Here is a 22,847-nt window from a genome sequence, read left to right as displayed (position 1 = left end):
CACATGACGTTTTTTGTAGCGAGAAATGGTGGGCAGAAAAGAGAAGTTTGGAAGGGATGGGATAGAGGGTAATTTTAAATAAACCACATAATATGCATGTATGAATATTAAATAATCATCTACTATAAAAAAGAAACTTCTCTAATGAGCATTGCATCATAAAGACATGATTTGCATCTTATGCAGCAGTTAATTAAGTTCAGTCAAAAAGAAGTTGGGTATTCATACATCCTTTATACCCTTGTTGTTGTTTCTTTAATCTTACCAGTCTAGCTATGTTGTTTCATAGCTGGGTACCATAGAAGAACATTACAGTACTATGAAAGCTAATCATTATAAATGAAACTTGTCACTACAAGATTGATTTCCCACGATCCCATGACTCAGGTGTAAGGTGATTTGAGCAGTATGTCTTAACTGTCCATTTCTGGAGAGTAACTCTATGCTGTGACAGTACCTGTAATGTTTTTGTTTGTTTTGTTTTGTGGGGACTGATGGTGATACTGTAATGGAATGCAATGGCCAGCAACTGGAAAAGAGGTACCATATTTGTTACAGGTCTGTTTAAGCCATGGTGCCTGGGTAGGCATTTGTTTCCCAGTTATAATGTTACTGTCTTTGGTTTCCACATAGGATTGAAAAGGTCTTTAGTGTTATTTATCCCTCTGAATACTCCGTCCTTTTCCCTTCCTTTCAATTTCCACCCTTAACCTTTTCTATTCTGTTATTTTGCTCTTCTCCTTAAACAGGGTGTTCTATACCCTGTTATTTGAAATCTCTCTTCATGATCCCTTCCTAGTTTCCTGTCTTTAGTCAGTATTTTAATTGAAGAACACATAGCGAAGGAGTCTAAGTGAACTTGTGTTGTTATTCTCTCTGGATCATGGCAACTTTGTTCAAAATAATTTTTCTAGTTTTTTTTTCTTTTACATCTGTTTCATTTTTATTTTACAGTGAAATAATAGTCATTTATGTATATGAACTACATTTTTATTATCTGTTTATAAACTGATGGTCATGTAGACTGTTCCTGTACATTGTGACAACAATGTTCATGAATGAAGTCTTTTGAGTAGATGCTAGATCATCTTGAAGATTGGTTTCTAGCCTTTTGAACACTACCTACTCTGATTTTTATAGTAGCTACACCAGTTTGTATAATCTCACCAGCATTTCTCTTTGCCTATACTCACCCAGCATTTGTTATCTCTTTAAATTTTTATCCTGTGCTTTCTGATTTGGATTAAGATTAAATCTTAAGTACTGTTATCATTTCCCCTGCTAATTAAGCATGTTGAGCATTGAAAAGAAACTATTAGTTAACCACATGTATTATTGTTTTGAGAACTCTCATTACCTGCATGCTCTATAATATTTGCCTTTATTTTTATTCACATTTTATTATTTAAAATAATTTTAGATTTAAATGTATCTTGAACAGGTTCCTATCCCCCAATTCCTTCTAGATTCTTTTCCCCTCCATATCCATCCAACTTTAAGATATTCCTCACCAAAGAAAAACACAGTACAAAACTCCTAAAACCAAGAAAACAAAATAAAAGCCTAGATAAAGAATAATAAAACCAAACAGTACCCAAATAATAGCACAGAGACAAAACTATGAAGTGTGTTATATATCGGTTAACTACTACTCAATATGAGACAGATTTGTTCTGTACTAGTTGATAAACTCAATGTCATTTTGTTCGACAAAACTGATTTTTCACTCTCCCAGCAGTTACTAGTGACAGTTCATTTGTTAACCTTTACCCTAGTGGGTAGGTTGGTATTCATTCATTCTTCTTTTGAAAACTGTAACAAAATTAAGTATAGTAAGCTAAAATAAGAACTACTATATCAGATTCGGACAAGGCAGTCCAAAGGAAAGGCACAAGAATCCGAAACCCACTGTTTCCCACATTCAGGAATTCCATTAGAACACTTAACTGGCAATCATAATACAGACATAGAGGATGTGTGCATGTAGAAGAATTTAAATAGATCCATGCTCTAATTTTTATTTATTTTCTTTATTTTAATTATCTGTGTTCTTTGAATATCTACCTGGTAAAGATATTTTTCTCATTCTGTAGTTGTCTTTTCACTCAAATGATGGTGTTTCATGCTGTGTGCCTGCAAGTCTCATGCAGTCAGTTGATGGCCTTAGTGCCTGTTCAGTAAGGTCCTGTTCAAATAGCCTTTGGATGTTTTCTATTGCCTTTTCTATCCAGTTGAGGTTTGGGAGTGTTATATTGAGTTCCCTGATTCATTTGAAGTGGAGTTTTATATGGGTTGAGAGAAAAGGACTGAATTTCATTCTTTCTTCTACAGGAGCTGTCCAGTTTGACTAGCACCACTTGTTGAAAATGATATGTTTTCTCCAATGTATATGTTAAATGTTAAGCTCTTGCACATTGTTGTCATTTTTGTGCTCTTAAAAAACCATTATACTTTTTATGCTTCTTTCCACATCAGTGTGTCAAAGGTAAAAGATGCTACAACTAAGTCTCTGGCCTCCTTATGACAGATAAAAGATGGCCATATTTAGTAAATTTCTAGTGTTGCTTTTCTAATAGTTTCCAGGGTAAATGAAAAAAAAAAAGAATTAAAGCTTTTATGTGTGTGAATATTTTCCTGTATATTAGTTTGTGTATCATGTGTGTCCTTGATGTCCTCAGCATTTGAAGAAGCTAAAGACATTGGATTCCTTTTAACTGGAGTTAGAGTTATAAAGCACCATTTGGATGCTTAGATTCATACCCTGGTCATTTGCAAGAGCACGAAGTGCTTTTATCTGCCAAATCATTTCTGCAGTACTATTGCTGCCACTTTTGTGAGAAGTCTAATTAATTAAATGAATCATTTTGTTTTGGTGTACCATTTTTCTGCATTGGCTATTGTCTGTAGATTTTAATACATGTCTGCTCTTTGTGATGATTATTTGGTTTAGTGCTTAGTTAACTTGTTAAATGTACAACAAGTTCTTTTAACAATTTAAGAATAGTTATCCCTTTATTACTTTAAATATATTTCTTTAGAAATGTAGTTTTAAACATTCAACACCTATTTTAATTTTTGTTTATATTTTGTATTGTTATCAAATATTAGGACTTAAAAATATTACAACATACTCTGTTTTCTAGTTTGTTTGTTTTTTTAATAATTTTATTTTCCGGGTACTTCATATTTTTACATTTCAAATGTTATCCCCTTTCCCTCGCTTCCATAACCCGTTCCTCCTCCCCTTGTTCTATGAGGATGCTACCACTCTCACCCACCCACTCTCACATCAATGCTCTAGCATTCCCCTACAATGATGAAATCAGCCTTCACAAGAACAACCCCCTTTCCTCCTATTGATGCTGGACAATGCCATATTCTGCTACATATGTGGCTACATATGAGTCATGGGTCCCTCCATGTGTACTCTTTAGTTGAATATCCATATTCTTGCCAGCATCTGCTGTCACCTGAGTTTTGATCTTAGCCATTCTGATTAGTGTGAGGCGGAATCTCAGGGTTGTTTTGATTTGCATTTCCCTTATGACTAAAGATGTTGAACATTTCTTTAGGTACTTCTCAGACATACAGCATTCCTTAGAATTCCTTAGAATTCTTTGTTTAGCTCTGAACCCCATTTTTTAATAGGGTTATTTGTCTCCCTGCCATCTTAACTTCTTGAGTTCTTTGTATGTTTTGGATATAAGCCCTCTATCACTTGTAGGATTGGTAAAGATCTTTTCCCAACCTATTGGTTGTCGTTTTGTCCTAACAACAGTGTCCTTTGGTTTGCAATTTTATGAGATCCCATTTGTTGATTCTTGATCTTAGAGCGTAAGCCATTGGTGTTTTGTTCAGGAAATTTTCTCCAGTGCCCATGTGCAAGACTCTGCCCCACTTTTTCTTCTATTAGTTTGAGTGTATCCAGTTTGATGTGGAGGTCCTTGATCCACTTGGACTTAAGCTTTGTACAGGGTGATAAGTATGGATCGATCTGCATTCTTCTACATGTTGACCTCCAGTTGAATCAGCACCATTTGCTGAAAATGCTATCTTTCTTCCATTGGATGGTTTTAGCTCCTTTGTCAAAAATCAAGTGACCATAGGTGTGTGGGTTCATTTCTGGGTCTTCAATTCTATTCCACTGGTCTATCTGTCTGTCTCTGTGTCAATACCATGTTTTTATCTATTGCTCTGTAATACTGCTTGAGTTCAGGGATGGTGATTCCCCCAGAAATTATTTTATTGTTGAGGATAGTTTTCGCTATCCTGGGTTTTCTGTTATTCCAAATGAATTTGCAAATCACTCTTTACAGCTCTATAAAGAATTGAGTTGAAATTTTGATGGGAATTGCATTGAATCTGTAGATTGCTTTTGGTAAAATGGCCATTTCTACTATATTAATCCTGCCAATCCATGAGCATGGGAGATCTTTCCATCTTCTGAGGTGGTCTTCAATTTCTTTCTTCAGTGTCTTGAAGTTCTTATTGTACAGATCTTTTACTTGCTTGGTTAAAGTCACACCGAGGTATTTTATATTATTTGGGTCTATTATGAAGGGTGTCGTTTCCCTAATTTCTTTCTCAGCTTGTTTCTCTTTTGTGTAGAGGAAGGCTACTGATTTATTTGAGTTAATTTTATACCCAGCCACTTTGCTGAAGTTGTTTATCAGCTTTAGTAGTTCTCTGGTGGAACTTTTGGGATCACTTAAATATACTATCATATCATCTGCAAATAGTGATATTTTGACTTCTTCTTTTCCGATCTGTATCCCCTTGACCTCCTTTTGTTGTCTGATTGCTCTGGCTAGAACTTCAAGAACTATATTGAATAAGTAGGGAGAGAGTGGGCAGCCTTGTCTAGTCCCTGATTTTAGTGGGATTGCTTCAAGTTTCTCTCCATTTAGTTTAATGTTAGCAACTGGTTTGCTGTATATGGCTTTTACTATGTTTAGGTATGGGCCTTGAATTCCTGGTCTTTTTAAGACTTTCAACATGAAGGGGTGTTGAATTTTGTCAAATGCTTGATCATGTGGGTTTTTTCCTTTGAGTTTGTTTATATAGTGGATTACATTGATGGATTTCTGTATATTAAACCATCCCTGCACCCCTGGGACGAAGCCTACTTAATCATGATGGATGATCGTTTTGATGTGTTCTTGGATTCGATTTGCAAGAATTTTATTGAGTATTTTTGTGTCGATATTCATAAGGGAAATTGGTCTGAAGTTCTCTTTCTTTGTTGGGTCTTTGTGTGGTTTTGGTATAAGAGTAATTGTTGCTTCATAAAAGGACTTTGACTTCATCTGTTTCAATTTTGTGGAATAGTTTGGACAGTATTGGTATGAGGTCTTCTATGAAGGTCTGATAGAATTCTGCATTAAACTCATCTGGTGCTGGGCTCCTTTTTGTTGGCTCTTTTTAATAACTGCTTCTATTTCGTTAGGAGTTATGGGGTTGTTTAGAAGGTTTATCTGTTCCTGATTTAACTTTGGTACCTGGTCCCTGTCTAGAAAATTGTCCATTTCCTTCAGATTTTCCAGTTTTGTAGGATCTGATGGTTTTGTTGTTTTTTTTTTTTTTTTTTTTAGTTTCCTCAGTTTCTGTTATGTCTCCCTTTTCATTTGTGAATTTGTTCTGTGTCCTCTGGTTAGTCTGGCTAAGGGTTTCTCTATCTTCCTGATTGTCTCAAAGAACCAGCTCCTGGTTCTGTTGATTCTTTTATAGTCCTTTTCGTTTTTACTTGGTTGATTTCAGCCCTGAGTATGATATTTCCTGTCTTCTACTCCTTTGGAGTGTATTTGCTTCTTTGTGTAATAGATCTTTTAAGTGGGCTGTCTAGCTGCTCTTTCCTGTTTCTTTCTGCAGGCACTCAGAGCTATGAATTTTCCTCTTAGCACAGCTTACATTGTGTCCCATAAGTTTGGGTATGTTGTACCTTCATTTTCTTTAATTTCTTTATTTCTTTCTTGACCAAGTTATCATTGAGTAGAGCATTGTTCAGCTTCCATGTATACATCGACTTTCTGTCATTATTGTTATTGAAGTCCAGTCTTGGTCCATGGTGATCTGATAGGATACATGGGATTATTTTAATCTCTTTGTATCTGTTCTAGCCTGTTTTGTGATGATTATATGGTCAGTTTTGGAGAAAGTACCGTGAGGTGCTGAAAAGAAGGTATATCCTTTTGTTTTAGGATGGAATGTTCTATAAATATCTATTAAATCTATTTGGTTCATGACTTCTGTTATTCTCTCTGTGTCTCTGTTTAATTTCTGTTTCTATGACCTGTCCATTGATGAGAGTGGGGTGTTGAAATCTCCTACTATTATTGTGTGAGGTGCATTGTGTGTTGTGAGCTTTAGTAAGGTTTCTTTTATGTTGTTATTGAAAACCATGGTGATCTGATAGGATGTCATTGTCCAACTCTGGCTATTCTCATGGAGACCAAAATGACCTTGAACTCACAGGAAGTCAATTTTATAGCTGTAATAATGTCTGCTTTTTATCTCACACTTTTACTAACTGCTACAAAGTGTTCTAATGGGTTTTTGTTGTTGTTGATGTTGTTGTTGTTTTATCAGGATCACTTTATATTCCGATATATAAAAAAACTAATATCCTGGTTGGAGTGATTGTTCAGTGCACTTGCATTTTTATAGAGGACATGAAACAGTTTCCAGTATCTGCATGGTGGTTTACAACTATCTTTATCTCTTCCATTCCAATATTCTGATTCTCTCTTCTGTCCTCTTTTGTTATTATGCTCATATGTTACACATGTAGGCAAGTCACTCAAAAAACTTAAAAATAAGGAGAACGGAAAAATAGACAAGCGGCTAGGGACCATATTTAAGAGACCAAAGGTCATGAATACAAATACACTATTTCTAAATAGGATCTCATAAATTAAAATATATATATATATATTGTTAAATACATGTAATTTACAAAGTTCAGATAAAAATTAAATTTATCAAATGTATTAAAAATTGTAATTATCTCTTAGTTTATCTATGTTCATGACTGTAATTCATATATATTGTAACTTGTCTATTTATTAAGTATGGTGTTTTTTAATGTTAGAATGTATATGTCAGTATTGAACAATACCAACTTCTCAAATTTCTATTCAGAAAAAACTGGGAAGGGCCATTAGTAAATGGAATCAGGATAAGTATCCAAGTTAGATATTTACAATATTTAAATCAAGATTTTTTTTTTCCTTTCTTTTCTTAGGGTCTTGGTAAAGATCAACAACGTCCGTTTCAAACTGGGTCTACACGGTATATCCATGCAGCTTGCGTTGATAATCAGAATCAGAATGGAAATCATACTTTGCCTCAAAATTCAAAGGGGGATACTCAAAACCACTCTTCCTTACATATTCCTACCTCAGAAGAACAAAAGATCTTTAACTTTACCAAAGAGAGCAAGGATTCAAGAAGTAAATCCTTGAGTCCTAAAACAAGTAGGCAAGATAGAGACACATCTAATATCTATGTTAATGCAAAGGAACATTCTAAAAATATTCATGAGATCACATCAGTTCCTATTTCCAGTCTTAATAATGAAGATTCTGTGTCACCAAATTTAATAATTGTAGATAATCCTCAGCTTTCTGTCTTGGTAGGAGAAGCTATGGACAGTGTGGACCATGACTCTAGAACTTGTGACAAAGTCAATAATGTTCATCCAACCCTTCACAAAAAGCCTGATAATCTTACTGCTTCTTCACCCTCTTCAGCCAGTTCCACAGAAACACTTTCTCTAAAGGTCACTGAGCAGATGCACACACACATTGTTACCAGCTTTATCAGCCCTAACAGTGGATTAGACACAATTAATGGAGGACCTGAGAACTCAGAAAGTTCTATCAGTGTTAGTGTTGGCCTCAGACCTAGACCTCAAATCATACCATCGATGTCTGTGTCCATATACTCGAGTTCAACAGAAGTTCTGAAAGCATGCAGGTTAGTGTTTTTAAAGTTCATACGAAGGTGGAAATGATTGACTACTGTCTACATAAGAAATCATGAAATATAACTGAAACAATATATTATTTTTTTCTTTGTAAAAGATGTGAAAGACTACAGTAAGAAAAAAAAGCACTTTCATATGCAGGGTGTTCTTTTCCTTAGGCTTAGATGTTGTTATATTGCATTTTTGGTTTTCTTTTTTTTTCTTTTGTTCTTTTTGTAGACTTTATCACAGTTATATCTTTTTCTAATATTACTGTCTCTTATGCTTATTACAGTGGCCAGCCATAATTCTGGGGGTAAAGTTAACAGTAAGTTAAATCTTAAGTGGTAGAGAAGAGTAAAGCCTTGACATTCCTTTTTCAAGTTCTTGTGTTTTCTTTTTTTCTGTTTTTCATAGTTTTTGTTTTTTTTTTGTTTTGGTGGTAGCAAATATTGATTCTAATACCACAGACTGCTAAGGCGGTGCTTTTCTTAAATTTGAAGCTAAATTATAGAGGGATTGGAACAGTTGGGAAACCACTAGCCATTCTGGAGCAGCAGTCCTACTCTGTCTGAACTGTGAGATTGAGACTATAGTTATTTAATAGGTTTCATCTTTCTACCACAAAAGATGATAAAGAATAATAGTTTAACCTTTATAGAAGATACCACTACCTTTTTCAAGGTACTTTATACCTTGACTTACTTTCAACTTCTGATAGGTAGTCAAGACCTCTTTTGGGAGTATCTTGGGATAATGCCAAACAACTCAAAAGTGCTTTCTGATTCCTGATAGTACTAAATAATCATGGTAGTAGATAGCGTGGCTCTTCATGAAGCAGTGCCAGCCCAAGTACTCATTTTAAAAAATGTGTGTGTGCATGCCTGCAATATGTGCTTCTGTGTGCCCACGTACTGCTAGTAGTTCCTTTTAAAGTTGTATTAGCACATACTTAAATTCTTTTTGGAAATTCCATAAATTATAGATTCTGAGTTGGCTATATTAAGTACATAATTTGATTTGACTATTAATCTTGAACCTTCACTAAGAATCATTTCATCAAAATTTCCTTCTCTTGTATAGCTGTGTTACTTTTAAGACAGATTCTTGCTGTTTTGCTCAGGGTGGTTTAAGTGGTCCTCAGTCTCCTGTATATCTAGAACCACAGGTGTTTACCTGCATCCTCTTCTCTATCAAGCTATTACTCTCTGCTTATTATAAGGATTTATCATTTTTGCATTTATAACATTATGATTCTTTTGAGATTTGTAGAAATTCAAATGATTCCATCACTCATGGAATATTTCCTCATTTTTTTTCTGTTTTGAACTATGAGCATTTTTATTTTTCCATTGTTTTAACATTTATATAAAGTAATTTCATTTCTGACACATTTATTCTCAGGGTTGCTGCCCACTTGATAATGTTATAAAATATAAGTTTTGGTACCATGCTAATTAACATAAACATTTTCTGAAATAATTAAACATTTGACTTACATATATACTAGTTTAAAATACTGTTTATTACAGACATTGTGGTAAAATATATGTTGTATGTATTCAAACTAAGGTGGCTACAATTTTTATGTTATATGATCTTTTATAAGTTATTCAATCAGCCAGATATCTACTGTTTTTTAAATAGTTAAATTTCATTAGCTTGATTTTATTTATTTTTCCAAATCTATGATCAATATGACCTCTAATCTTTAACATAGTCTACCTTTCAAAATTTAAACTATAAAAACTAAAATATAAGATTTAACTCTAATTTGTGAGTCTTCATAGTTGATACTTAAATATTACTATTAAATTTAGAACTTATTATTAGTGAGTAATCCACATGCATCAGTGGTTTTATAATCTAAAATTCACTGTAACTTCCTAGTTGTAGTTGTGGTAACAAATCATATATATTGAAGGCTATTTTTTTTTTTTTTTTGGGAGACAGGTCTCACTATGAACCCCTGGCTGTTCTAGAAACTATTTCTATCATTAAGCCAACCAAACATTTCTATGTACATAAAGATGTTTTTGGTGTACAGAACTCACCTCCTCCATTTTTTTAAACTTCAGAACACATTGCCCTGTAATTTGGAGTGGAAATATGAAGTAAATAGAGTTTTGACTTTTTTAAAGAAATTTTTTTAGAAATAAAAATGAAGTCATTCTTTATTATCTGATATTTAAAGACAAATTCACACATGCTCATAGATAGAATGATAACCATATGACATCAGTGTATAGTGGATTTTTATATTTTTTTCTGCCACAAACTTCTAAGCTAAACTTTGAAATTAATGAGACCATGTGATGAATTCTCACGCAGATTATTCAAGTGTGCTGTATACATCAGGTAGAGGTAGTCATCATCATCAATTTAGAAATGAAAAAATTACTATCCCTTTTGATAAAGAGTTGACTCCCAGATAAGGAATGTAACTGTCATAAAGGCATCAAAGTGAGTACAGTTTTTCTTGGTGACAGCAAAGGTAATGGAGATAAAAGACAGAAGAACCTCTGGGCTTTTCAGTAATGCTGGATGCATGTTACACCTTTGCAGAAACCCCTGAAGTGGACACAAATAATGGTGTGTAAAAAATGTACAGAGTTCCAATGAAGCTTCATCAGTTGTCTAGGGTCACAGTAGGTTGATTTGGTACATAGTCCTATGAAATTTAAGTTGCTCTAAAAATGTAATCTCCCAGAAGGAGTAATATAAATCCATGCAGTTGTGTTTGATATCAATATCTAAAAGTTTGGTGTATACACTCCTTTTTCTTTTAAAAAAAATACTTTATTTCTTTATGTTAATGAATATTTAGCCCACATGCATGTCTATACACTACACAGATGCCTGTTCCCTAAGAAATTCAGAAGAGGTATCAGATCTCATGGACTGGAGTTATGGGTAATTTTGAGCTGCCATGTTGTTTCTTGGGACTGAACCTAGGTCTTCTGGAAGAGCAGCCAGTGTCCTTAATTCTTGAGTCATTTCTCCAGTTTCAAGTCTTTACTGAAATTTTAATATTTTGAGTTCTATTCCATTGATACTTTTTTTAGGCCTGACTGCTGAAATTATTTGAAAAGTTTAATAGTTTTCATAATTTACTAAATTCTATAGTTAAAAATAAGTCTTATGCCAAAAAATTGAGTTTGAGAATAATCTTTACCATGTTTCTATTAATTAACCTAGTAATTATAACTGTTAGTAAAGACAAATTAATTTAAAATTACATATTTGTATAATACATGTGAACTTGTACTGCCTATAACCATAACGTTAAAAATTAGTATAAGTTGGCTAAATTGATGGCTTTGTCCTTAAGAGCACTTGTTGCTTTTGCAGAGATTTGTGTTTGGTACCCAGTTTCTAGTAGTCTAAATCCAGGGAATCTGCTCTTTTTTGTCCTTTAAGGATACCAAACAGGCAGATACATATATGCAGGAACAATGCTCGTCCACTTAAAATAATAAGTCTTATTAAATATTATACAAGTATCCCTAGGAGAGAATGTTTTGAAAAGATTTATTTTTATTTTCTGTGTTTAAGATATTGCCTATATGAATTTTCACTACATGTGTATGTCTGGGTCTCATGGATTTGAGAAGAGGGCACCGTCTCCCCTGTACTAGAATTACAGGGGTTGATAAGCCTCCACAGGAGTGCAGGGAGTGAAAACTGGGTCCTCAGCAAGAGTAACAAGTTTTCATAATTGCTTAGCAATCTCTCCAGCCCAGAAGATAAATTTGAACAACTCAGAAAAAATGAACTTCATGGATTTTGGATAGTCCAGGAAGCTGTTTTGGCAATAGTTTTTGGTAGGATGTAGGAAAAGAAATGTAGTAGCAATATTGTTGCTAAATTTCGTGTGCATATTTAAAATTTAATGAAAATTTTAGGAAGGAATACATTAGGGTGGTAACTTTAGTTCTTATTTAAACTGGAATTGAGAAAAGAAATTAGGATATTATAACCAGTATAGACGTTTAGTAATTCATTCCATAAATGCATATTAATGCCTTATAACTGATCATTTTGATTTTTTTCTTTAAAAATTAATTTATAGCCATTATATCTTGTTATCTTTTTTCTCTTTTAAAAGGAATCTAGGTAAAAATGGTTTGTCAAATGGTCATATTCTCTTGGATATATGCCCACCTCCAAGACCACCAACTTCACCATACCCTCCCTTACCAAAAGAGAAGTTGAATCCACCCACTCCTAGTATTTATGTGAGTCTGATTAACTAACTAGAAATAAGTCAGTTTTATGGACTAACTTGAATGATATCATAATGTAAATTAATCTTTAGTGAACAATAAATGTTTACTCTTAATCAGTTGAATATGTCAGAAATATATGAGTTGTATTCTGAACTTTAAAAACAGGTGCTTCTACCAGTGGAAGGGGAAGCCCTTGGTCCTGCTAAGACTGAACCCCCAGTGAATGTGATTGTTGGGGGGAGGGCGGTAATGGGGGGAGGGTGGGAGGGGAACACCCTTAGAGAACGGGAGGGGGAGGGGTTAGGGGGATGTTTGCCCGGAAACCAGGAAAGGGAATAACATTCGAAATGTAAATAAGAAATACTCAAGTTAATAAAGATGGGGAAAAAACAAACAAAAAAACCAGGTGTTCCTGATATGTTTATCTTCTAGTCTCTGGCAAAAAAAATTGTTTACCGATAGTTAAAGAATATTTTAAATAGATTATTAACTCATTGAAGCAAAATTTTTCTGTTGTTATCTCATTAAATATTTCTCTGTATCCATAGTTTTTCTAAGAACATTTGTCAACAGTAAAATAGCTGGTGAACATTTATCAAGTTTGTCATACATAAGGATTATAAAATGACATATCAAAATGACATGTTGACTGGATTCAGTGCAACACCTAGAACCAGTGTGTTCTTCATGCTAAGTTTTACACCAGCTAAGAATGCATAGTGAAACTTTCTGAACAATACCAAAGCAAGTCCCCACCCCAAGATAACACATTTTCTTTCTTGAAGTATTTGTATTCCCTATCCTCACTCATTTTTCCATATTGAAATAATGAAAATTCTAGGCAAGTAAGTAATAATGTAGTATAATGCTATACATGTGTATATACATAAATATATACATACATTATGCATATCATGTATGGGAGTTGTATTGTCTCCTATCAATTTTTTTAACACATTACATAAATCTTATTCTATATAAAGGTTTGAAAGAGATGTAGGAGGTGGGGAACTTTAAAAAATGTTAAAAATAAAAACAATCCTTTTGCGCCTAACTAGTTCTTTTTACATTTTTGTTCTAGTTTTAAAAATGAACATAATATTAAGCTCATAATTTAGCACATCTTTTATGAAATATGTGAAGAAAATACACTTAAAGCTTGAAACTGGAAAAAAATTTGAATTAACTAAAATATTTGTCTGTTACCTTTTAAGTCCTAATGTGATATCAGAATAACATTTGAAGAAAATTAATTGTAAAGTTGTCCTTTATAAAGAAATATTGTGGGGTTGGGGATTTAGCTCAGTGGTAGAGCGCTTGCCTGGGAAGCGCAAGGCCCTGGGTTCGGTCCCCAGCTCCAAAAAAAAGAACCAAAAAAAAAAAAGAGGGCTGGAGAGATGGCTCAGCGGTTAAGAGCACCCGACTGCTCTTCCAGAGGTTATGAGTTCAATTCCCAGCAACCACATGGTGGCTCACAACCATCTGCAAAGAGATCCGATGCCCTCTTCTGGTGTATCTGAAGACAGCTACAGTGTGTACTTATATATAATAAATAAATAAATCTTTAAAAAAAAAAAAAGAAATATTGTAATTCACAACATCATATTAATGGTTAGGAAAGTATTTGTTATGTTTTAAAGTACCAAATTAATGAAAAAATGAAATGTTCACATACTATAATTAGTTTCCTGAGAACTAATGAAATATTTTAACTTTATAGTTGGAAAATAAGCGTGATGCCTTTTTCCCTCCATTACATCAATTTTGCATCAATCCAAAAAACCCTGTTACGGTAATTCGTGGCCTTGCTGGAGCTCTTAAGTTAGGTAAGCTTAAAGATGTTTGACATTTTCATCAGAGAACATTGGGTGGTAGTACTTCATTGCTTTATTTTTATCATGTAGACTATTTTAATTCTATTTATCTATTTTTTGTGTTTTCATCTTTGGTCTCTACTTGTCTCTCAGCTACTACCTGTTAAATTTCTTCTATCTTTCCTGCTTCTTCCTCTTTTCATTTCTTCCTTTGTAGATCTCCTCCACTTCTTTTTCTCATTCTATGTGTCTACCTTTCTCTACTCCCTGAATGTCTCTATCAATTTTTTTTTCTTTTTTCTTTTTTTCGGAGCTGGGGACTAAACCTTGTGCTTGCTAGGCAAGCCCTCTACCACTGAGCTAAATCCCCAACCCCGTCTCTATCAATTTTTATAATTTATTAATCCTCTAAAAATTTCAGAATAATTTATATATCTTTAAATGTGTCATTTGAGCACATTTAACAGTTTAATTAAATATTTGTCTTTAAAATGGATGATTTATATTTCATAGTAGAACTTTTTTTTAATATAAGATGCACTACATATTTGTTTAACCTTTCAGTGGCTAGATCGAGACTGAGTTGCAATTTTGTTACCAAATGGTTCTGACTATTTTGACAGAAACTTACAATGTTCCATAATAAAACTTTAAGCTCTTTAAAAAATTTTATTTTAATGAGTATAATTTTACTTAACAAATGTTATTTTTTATGAAGATCTTGGACTTTTCTCTACCAAAACTTTGGTAGAAGCTAACAATGAGCATATCGTAGAAGTGAGGACCCAATTTTTGCAGCCAGCAGATGAAAACTGGGATCCTTCTGGAACAAAGAAAATCTGGCGGTATGAAAATAAAAGTTCTCATACTACAATTGCTAAATATGCACAGTACCAGGCCTGCTCCTTCCAGGAATCATTGAGAGTAAGTTTGTTTTGCTTTGAAATTGGGGGAAAGACCATTAAGGGAATTTTAATAAAATATTTCACTGTACACTGGTCTGTCTCAGATACACTAATGAATGTTTTTAATACAGGTATAGATACACATGCACCTATGGGTCTATGTGTGTATATGTGTGTGTGTGTCCAGGACACAGGTTGATTTTTGGTCTTATTTTGCAAGAAATGTTAAATTTCTGTTTTAGACGAGGTCCTTGACCTTGCAGAACAGAATATGCTGGATGGGTATTGAGTTCAAGGAATCTGCCTGTCTCTGTCTCCATTCACTGGAATTACAAATTTATGACTCTAAGGACATTGAGAGTTTTTCTCTTGTATAGGTCTGGTAGGCATAGAAATTAAAGAGATCTCATCTGCCTTTCCTCCTAAATGTTGGATTTAAAGATATGTATCACCTTTTTTACCTAAGACATTGACAAATATTAAAAGTATGAATAAATATTATAAAAAAAATAAACTTTGCAAATAAGTGGATGTAGATAATAAAAATTATCATAAAGGCATAAAATTATTTTCAATAGAGTCATAACATAATCTAAGAAAAGAAAGATTCATCCATGCTCAAAGTAGATATAGAACACTAGTAGACTGGAGCAGAAATGAAACTTCTCCCCTTAATATTATTTATAGTTTTTTTTTGTCCTCCCCCGCCCCAACTCTGGAGCTGTGGAACAAATCCAGAGCTTTGTGCTTGCTAGGTAAATGTTCTACCAGTGAAACATTCTACCACTGAGCTAAATCCAAAAGCTGTTAAACTGTATTAATTCACAAATACATATATATATATATATATAAAACAAATTGGATGTTTTGAAAGAAACAAAGAAGAAATTGCTATTTGTAAAGGCAGAGGGACAAAATACTTGCTCAACAGAAACCTTAAAAGAATGAAGAGTTTCTGATATTATATTAAAAAAAAAATCATGGTTTTAAAATACAACTGCCAAATTAGGGTATCCTAGTGGAGGAAAAAGAAAAGTACTTTATGATAAAACATGGCTAGAGGAGTTTATGATCACTAAGACAACTCTACAAAGGATACTGAAACTAATTCTTCAGACTGAAAAGAAGACTAATTTATTTAAGAGGCTGTCAAAATTAATAAAGAATTCTCAAAAAGCCAATTGGTATTTTTATTAGTATGAAACACCTATAGTTATTGTTCTATTCACAGCATCAAATAAATAGTCTCAGCTAAGATATCTAGTAACTGATGAGTATGTAATAAAAGTACTATGTATGTGAATTTTATTTTGCTTCTAAGAAATAAAACTAAGAAAACTAAGGTTAGGAAACTCCCACTTTAAAAAAAAGGATAGAACTGAAAAAAATATACTGAGTGAGGTCACCAGACCCAGAAAGGCCAACTGTGTATGTTCTCTCTTAGATGTAGATTCTACACTGATTATTAGATTTATTTGTCTTAGTTATTGTGAGGTCAGTGGAGATCAGTAGAAACTTTGAAAAGAATTTTGGTGTGTGTGGGGGAGATGACATCATTAGAACACATTGCTTATTAAACTAGAAATAGGAATATAGGGTAAAGAAATATTTAAGGGTAGGAATAGCAGCTGCATAATTGAAAAGTGGACTTTGTCAACATGTTAACCCAAACCAAAGGTATATGAAAAGTTCATTTGGACACATATTAATCTGTAAGTCAATTATTAAATATAGTACTTTTTAAAAGATTGACTAAAAGTGCTCTTAATGTTTTGTTAATGGAACTCTTATTAACTGTAAGTTGCAAGATGAAAGATTTTAATTCCAGGGAAGTATTATATTACTGAATTTTTAATTAGACATCATATGCTGTATTTTGATCATGTTTCCCCATACCCAATTTTTCCCATGTCCTCTTAGTCTTTCTATTTATATTCAATATTGTTTCCCTCTCTATCCTCTCTTCTTTTCTTCTTTCTAACACACACACACACGAACACACGAACATGTGTGCACACACCACCACACAAAAACTCCTACAAAACACAAAAACATAGATCAAATAAACAACCAAAGGAACACTAAGATTTAAAAAAAAAAAGAAGCTCAAATAAGTTGTAAATGGGACACTCCCCAAAAAATGGTGTCTACTTTAAAGTGTGGAATATATACCCAGATGAGAATATATTGTAGAAAACTGATTTACTTATTACCAAATAGGTATCTAAGGCATATGGTTCCTTGGTTAGGAGTAGAAAGATATGTTGACTTCCCCCTCTGAGGTCTGGAACCCATCTTGAAGTTGTACATGCTGTGACAGTCTCTATGAGTTCATATGTATGTCTTGATGACTTTTAGAATATTTCCTGTGGTAGTCTTTGCATAGTATTGATCAGTGTGAAGTAAAAATAAAGTCCAGTTCAGCATAAGAAGGTAGCTGAGCAAAGGCCACCAGACTAATAACATTCCTTTCCAGCTAAAAGCAGTTTATACATCTCTTCCATGGAAGACACCACTATGTGTTTAACATTCTAGGTTTCCCTACAGGACCTTTGTGCTGTCTAACATTATAACATTTTCATATTATTTCATTTTAAAGAAGAAATTGTGGTTGTTATACAAGTGAAACTTGAGTGCATTGCCTTTGTGGCAAGTCTAGTTAAGATAGGCAAGAATAAGAGAATTATAACAGCTAACAGAGAACTAAGGAAATGGGGAAGCCATCTTAACTATGATGGCAATTTAAAAGGTCATTTGAGAAATTTCATCTCTTTGTCAAATCATTAATTATATGAAAAATATTATCAAACCAACATTATATTCAGCAACAAATAATCTTAGTTCTCTGTTAATGGTTATAATTCTGTATACTATGTTTAGGTATGGGCCTTGAATTCTTGATCTTTCCAAGACTTACCATGAAGGGGTGTTGTATTTGATCAAATGCTTTCTCAGCATCTAATGAGATGATCATGTGTTTTTCCCCCCTGGAGTTTGTTTATATAGTGGATTACATTGATAGATTTCTGTATATTGAACCATCCTGACATCCCGGAATGAAACCTACTTGATCATAGTGAATGATTCAGTTTGTAACAATTTTAATGAGTATTTTTACATTAATATTTGTACGGGAAATTGGTCTGAAGTTCTATTTCTTTGTAGACTTTTTTCATGTGGTATAGTTATAAGTGTAATTCTGGCTTTATAGAATGAATTGGGTAATGTTCCTTTTGTTTCTATTTTGTGGAATAGTTTGTAGTATTGGTATTGTCTTCTATGAGGGAAGGTCTTAGAGAATTCTGCACTAAATTCATCTGGTCCTGGACTCTTTTTGGTTGGGAGACTTTTTTTTTTTTTTTTTCGTTTTTCTTTTTTTTCAGAGCTGGGGACTGAACTCAGGGTCTTGCGCTGGCTAGGCAAGCGCTCTACCACTGAGCTAAATCCCCAACCCTGGTTGGGAGACTTTTAATAACTGTTTCTATTTTTTTAGGAGTTATGCTTTATCTGATCCTCATTTAACTTTGGTACCTAGTATCTGTCTGGAAAATTGTCCATTTCATCCAGATTTTCCAGTTTTGTTGAGTACAGGCTTTTGTAGTAGGATCTGATAATTTTTTGAATTTCCTCAATTTCTTTAGTTATGTCTCCCTTTTCATTTCTGATTTTGTTTTGAATATACACTCTGTGCCCTCTGGTTAGTCTAGCTAACAGTTTATCTATCTTGTTGGTTTTCTCAAGGAACCAGCTCCTAGTTTTGTTGATTCTTTGTATAGTCCTATTCGTTTCTACTTGGTTGATTTCATCCCTGAATTGGATTATTTTTTGAGTCTCTTGGGCAAATTTGCTTCATTTTGTTCTATAGCTTTTAGGTGTGCTGTCAAACTGTTAGTGTATACTCTCTTTAGTTTATTTTTGGAGAGACTCAAAACTATGAGTTTTCCTCTTAGCACAGCTTTCATTGTGTCCCATAACTTTGGGTATGTTGTACTTTCATTTTCATTAAATTCTAAGAAGTCTTTAATTTCTTTCTTTATTTCTTCCTTGACCAGGTTATCATTGAGTAGAGCACTGTTCAACTTCCACGTATATGTGGGCTTTCTGTCATTATTGTTGTTATTGAAGAGCAGTCTTAGTGGGTGGTAATCTGATAGGATGCATGGGATTATTTCTGTCTTCCTGTATCTGTTGAGGCCTGTTTTGTGACCAGTTATATGGTCATGAGGTGCTGAGAAGAAGGTATATTCCTTTGTTTTAGGATGAAATGTTCTATAGATGTCTATTAAATCCATTTGGTTTGTAACTTCTTTTAGTTAGTTTTACTGTGTCTCTGTTTAGTTTCTTTTTCTATGATCTGTCCATCGATGAAAGTAGGAGGTTGAAGTCTCCCACGATTTTTTTTTAACCATGACCCCTGCCAGTTCTGAGGCTGAGGCGGGTTTAATTTTTCCTTGTCTGCTTTTATACCATTTTGATTACATGCAAGTAATAAAGTCAGCTCTAGGTTAAAGGAACAAGCAAGACAATAAACACAAATAGTCAAGGAAGAAGCTAAACAATAAACAAAGTTCCATGACACTGTTTCTAAGGGCTTATAAGAATGACCAAGATATCTGAGCCTGCTTCCCTGTCCTAGGCCAACATCATACTCTTTCCTGAAGCCAACTTCTTTGTTGCAGCCTAAAATCAGATTCCTGCCTGAACTTACTTCCCTTCAATGTCAAATTCTTGCCAAGTGGTCCCAAAAGCTCTCCACATCTCTCCCCTTTTTTTTTTATTTCATAAAAAAGACTGTGCTGTCTTAAGTTGTTCTGACAAGAATTCCTTCCTTACCCATTGTGGAATATGCATTATCAAAAGCAATGCACTCATGTCTTAAGTTGGTAAGTCTCTCCAGAATCTTACCTGTCTCTGACTGCCAGCCTCTTAATAACTCTCTCTGGGGGGGTCCGTTTTTAGTTTCAAGCCATGTGTTTTGGCCACCAACATGTTGATGTTAAAGACAAGTTTATCACAATGGGCAGGAGTAAAAGTATTCTCAGGACAAGAATGGCTAGCAAGGTCAAGCTATTTATGCCATTCTTGAAGCTTGACCAAGATGCAGATATTGATTTCAGGTCATGAAAAAAATTTATCAGCACTTTCTGCAGTATCAAAGCTCAGCATAGCATCATTCTTTACATTCATAATCTCGTTCCATTTTTAGAATGATGCCAAAATCCCTACAAGTGTCTTTAAACTATTTCCCAATATAGTGACTATCATTGTAAATTTTTTGTTGTTATTGTTGTTTGAACAGTTTTTTTTATTTTTATTTTTTTCTTTTTTTTTAATTTATTTATTTTTTATTAACTTGAGTATTTCTTATTTACATTTCGAATGTTATTCCCTTTCCCGGTTTCCGGGCCAACATCCCCCTAGTCCCTCCCCCTCCCCTTCTTTATTGGTGTTTCCCTCCCCACGCTCCCCCCATTGCCGGCCCACCCCAACAATCATGTTCACTGGGGGTTCAGTCTTGGCAGGACCCAGGGCTTCCCCTTCCACTGGTGATCTTACTAGGATATTCAATGCTACCTATGAGGTCAGAGTCCAGGGTCAGTCCATGTATAGTCTTTGAGTAGTGGCTTAATCCCTGGAAGCTCTAGTTGCTTGGTATTGTTGTTCATATCGGGTCTCGAGCCCCTTCAAGCTCTTCCAGTTCTTTCTCTGATTCCTTCAATAGGGGACCTATTCTCAGTTCAGTGGTTTGCTGCTGGCATTCACATATGTATTTGCTGTATTCTGGCTGTATCTCTGAGGAGAGATCTACATCCGACTCCTGTCGGCCTGCACTTCTTTGCTTCATCCATCTTGTCTAATTGGGTGGCTGTATATGTATGGGCCACATGTGGGGCAGGCTCTGAATGGGTGTTCCTTCAGTCTCTGTTTTAATCTTTGCCTCTCTATTCCCTGCCAAGGGTATTCTTGTTCCCCTTTTAAATAAGGAGTGAAGCATTCACATTTTGATCATCTGTCTTGAGTTTCATGTGTTTTATGCATCTAGGGTAATTCAAGCATTTGGGCTAATAGCCACTTATCAATGAGTGCATACCATGTGTGTTTTTCTGTGATTGGGTTACCTCACTCAGGATGATATTTTCCAGTTCTAACCATTTGCCTATGAATTTCATAAAGTCATTGTTTTGGATAGCTGAGTAATATTCCATTGTGTAGATGTACCACATTTTCTGTATCCATTCCTCTGTTGAAGGGCATCTGGGTTCTTTCCAGCTTCTGGCTATTATAAATAAGGCTGCTATGAACATAGTGGAGCACGTGTCTTTTTTATATGTTGGGGCATCGTTTGGGTATATGCCAAAGAGAGGTATAGCTGGATCCTCAGTTAGTTCAATGTCCAATTTTCTGAGGAACCTCCAGACTGATTTCCAGAATGGTTGTACCAGTCTGCAATCCCACCAAAAATGGAGGAGTGTTCCTCTTTCTCCACATCCTCGACAGCATCTGCTGTCACCTGAGTTTTTGATCTTAGCCATTCTCACTGGTGTGAGGTGAAATCCCAGGGTTGTTTTGATTTGCATTTCCCTTATGACTAAAGATGTTGAACATTTCTTTAGGTGTTTCTCAGCCATTCGGCATTCCTCAGCTGTGAATTCTTTGTTTAGTTCTGAACCCCATTTTTAATAGGGTTATTTGTCTCCCTGTGGTCTAACTTCTTGAGTTCTTTGTATATTTTGGATATAAGGCCTCTATCTGTTGTAGAATTGATAAAGATCTTTTCCCAATCTGTTGGTTGCCGCTTTGTCCTAACCACAGTGTCCTTTGCCTTACAGAAGCTTTGCACTTTTATGAGATCCCATTTGTCGATTCTTGATCTTAGAGCATAAGCCATTGGTGTTTTTGTACAGGAAATTTTTTCCAGTGCCCATGTGTTCGAGATGCTGCCCTAGTTTTTCTTCTATTAGTTTGAGTGTATCTGGTTTGATGTGGAGGTCCTTGATCCACTTGGACTTAAGCTTTGTACAGGGTGACAAGCATGGATCGATCTGCATTCTTCTACATGTTGACCTCCAGTTGAACCAGCACCATTTCCTGAAAATGCTATCTTTTTCCATTTGATGGTTTTGGTTTCTTTGTCAAAAATCAGGTGCCCATAGGTGTGTGGGTTCATTTCTGGGTCCATTCTGTTCCATTGGTATATCTGTCTGCCTCTGTACCAATACCATGCAGTTTTTATCACTATTGCTCTGTAATATTGCTTGAGTTCAGGGATAGTGAGTCCCCCTGAAGTCCTTTTATTGTTGAAATAGTTTTAGCTATCCTGGGTTTTTTTGTTATTCCAGATGAATTTGCAGATTGTTCTGTCTAACTCTTTGAAGAATTGGATTGGTATTTTGATGGAGATTGCATTGAATCTGTAGATTGCTTTTGGTAAAATGGCCATTTTTACTATATTAATCCTGCCAATCCATGAGCATGGGAGATCTTTCCATCTTCTGAGGTCTTCTTCAATTTCTTTCCTCAGTGTCTTGAAGTTCTTATTGTACAGATCTTTTACTTGCTTGGTTAAAGTCACACCGAGGTACTTTATATTATTTGGGTCTATTATGAAGGGTGTCGTTTCCCTAATTTCTTTCTCAGCTTGTTTCTCTTTTGTGTAGAGGAAGGCTACTGATTTATTTGAGTTAATTTTATACCCAGCCACTTTGCTGAAGGTGTCGGTCAGCTTTAGTAGTTTTCTGGTGGAACTTTTGGGATCGCTTAAATATACTATCATATCTCTGCAAATAGTGATATTTTGACTTCTTCTTTTCCGATCTGTATCCCCTTGATCTTCTTTTGTTGTCTGATTGCTCTGGCTAGGACTTCAAGAACTATATTGAATAAGTGCGGAGAGAGTGGGCAGCCTTGTCTAGTCCCTGATTTTAGTGGGATTGCT

General features: G+C 34.5%; 1 protein-coding gene across 11 annotated transcripts in view; it reads left to right on the top strand.

Annotated features, from left to right (window-relative positions):
• The window catches only part of Uty (ubiquitously transcribed tetratricopeptide repeat containing, Y-linked), a 158,530-nt gene that overhangs the window by 99,805 nt on the left and 35,878 nt on the right, over nt 1-22,847 (top strand). For 8 of the 11 annotated variants that reach the window (NM_001419831.1, NM_001419832.1, XM_087601277.1 and 5 more), the window contains 4 exon segments: nt 7,241-7,974; nt 12,072-12,201; nt 13,913-14,018; nt 14,725-14,930. In NM_001419831.1, the coding sequence (NP_001406760.1) occupies nt 7,241-7,974; nt 12,072-12,201; nt 13,913-14,018; nt 14,725-14,930 (1,176 nt within the window). 11 annotated transcript variants of the gene reach the window in all.

This window comes from Rattus norvegicus, chromosome Y, assembly GCF_021556685.1.
Source record: "Rattus norvegicus strain SHRSP/BbbUtx chromosome Y, alternate assembly SHRSP_T2T, whole genome shotgun sequence".
Lineage (NCBI taxonomy): Eukaryota > Metazoa > Chordata > Mammalia > Rodentia > Muridae > Rattus > Rattus norvegicus.
The sequence above is the reverse complement of the archived record's forward strand: the minus strand, read 5'-3'. Positions and strand labels throughout refer to the sequence as shown.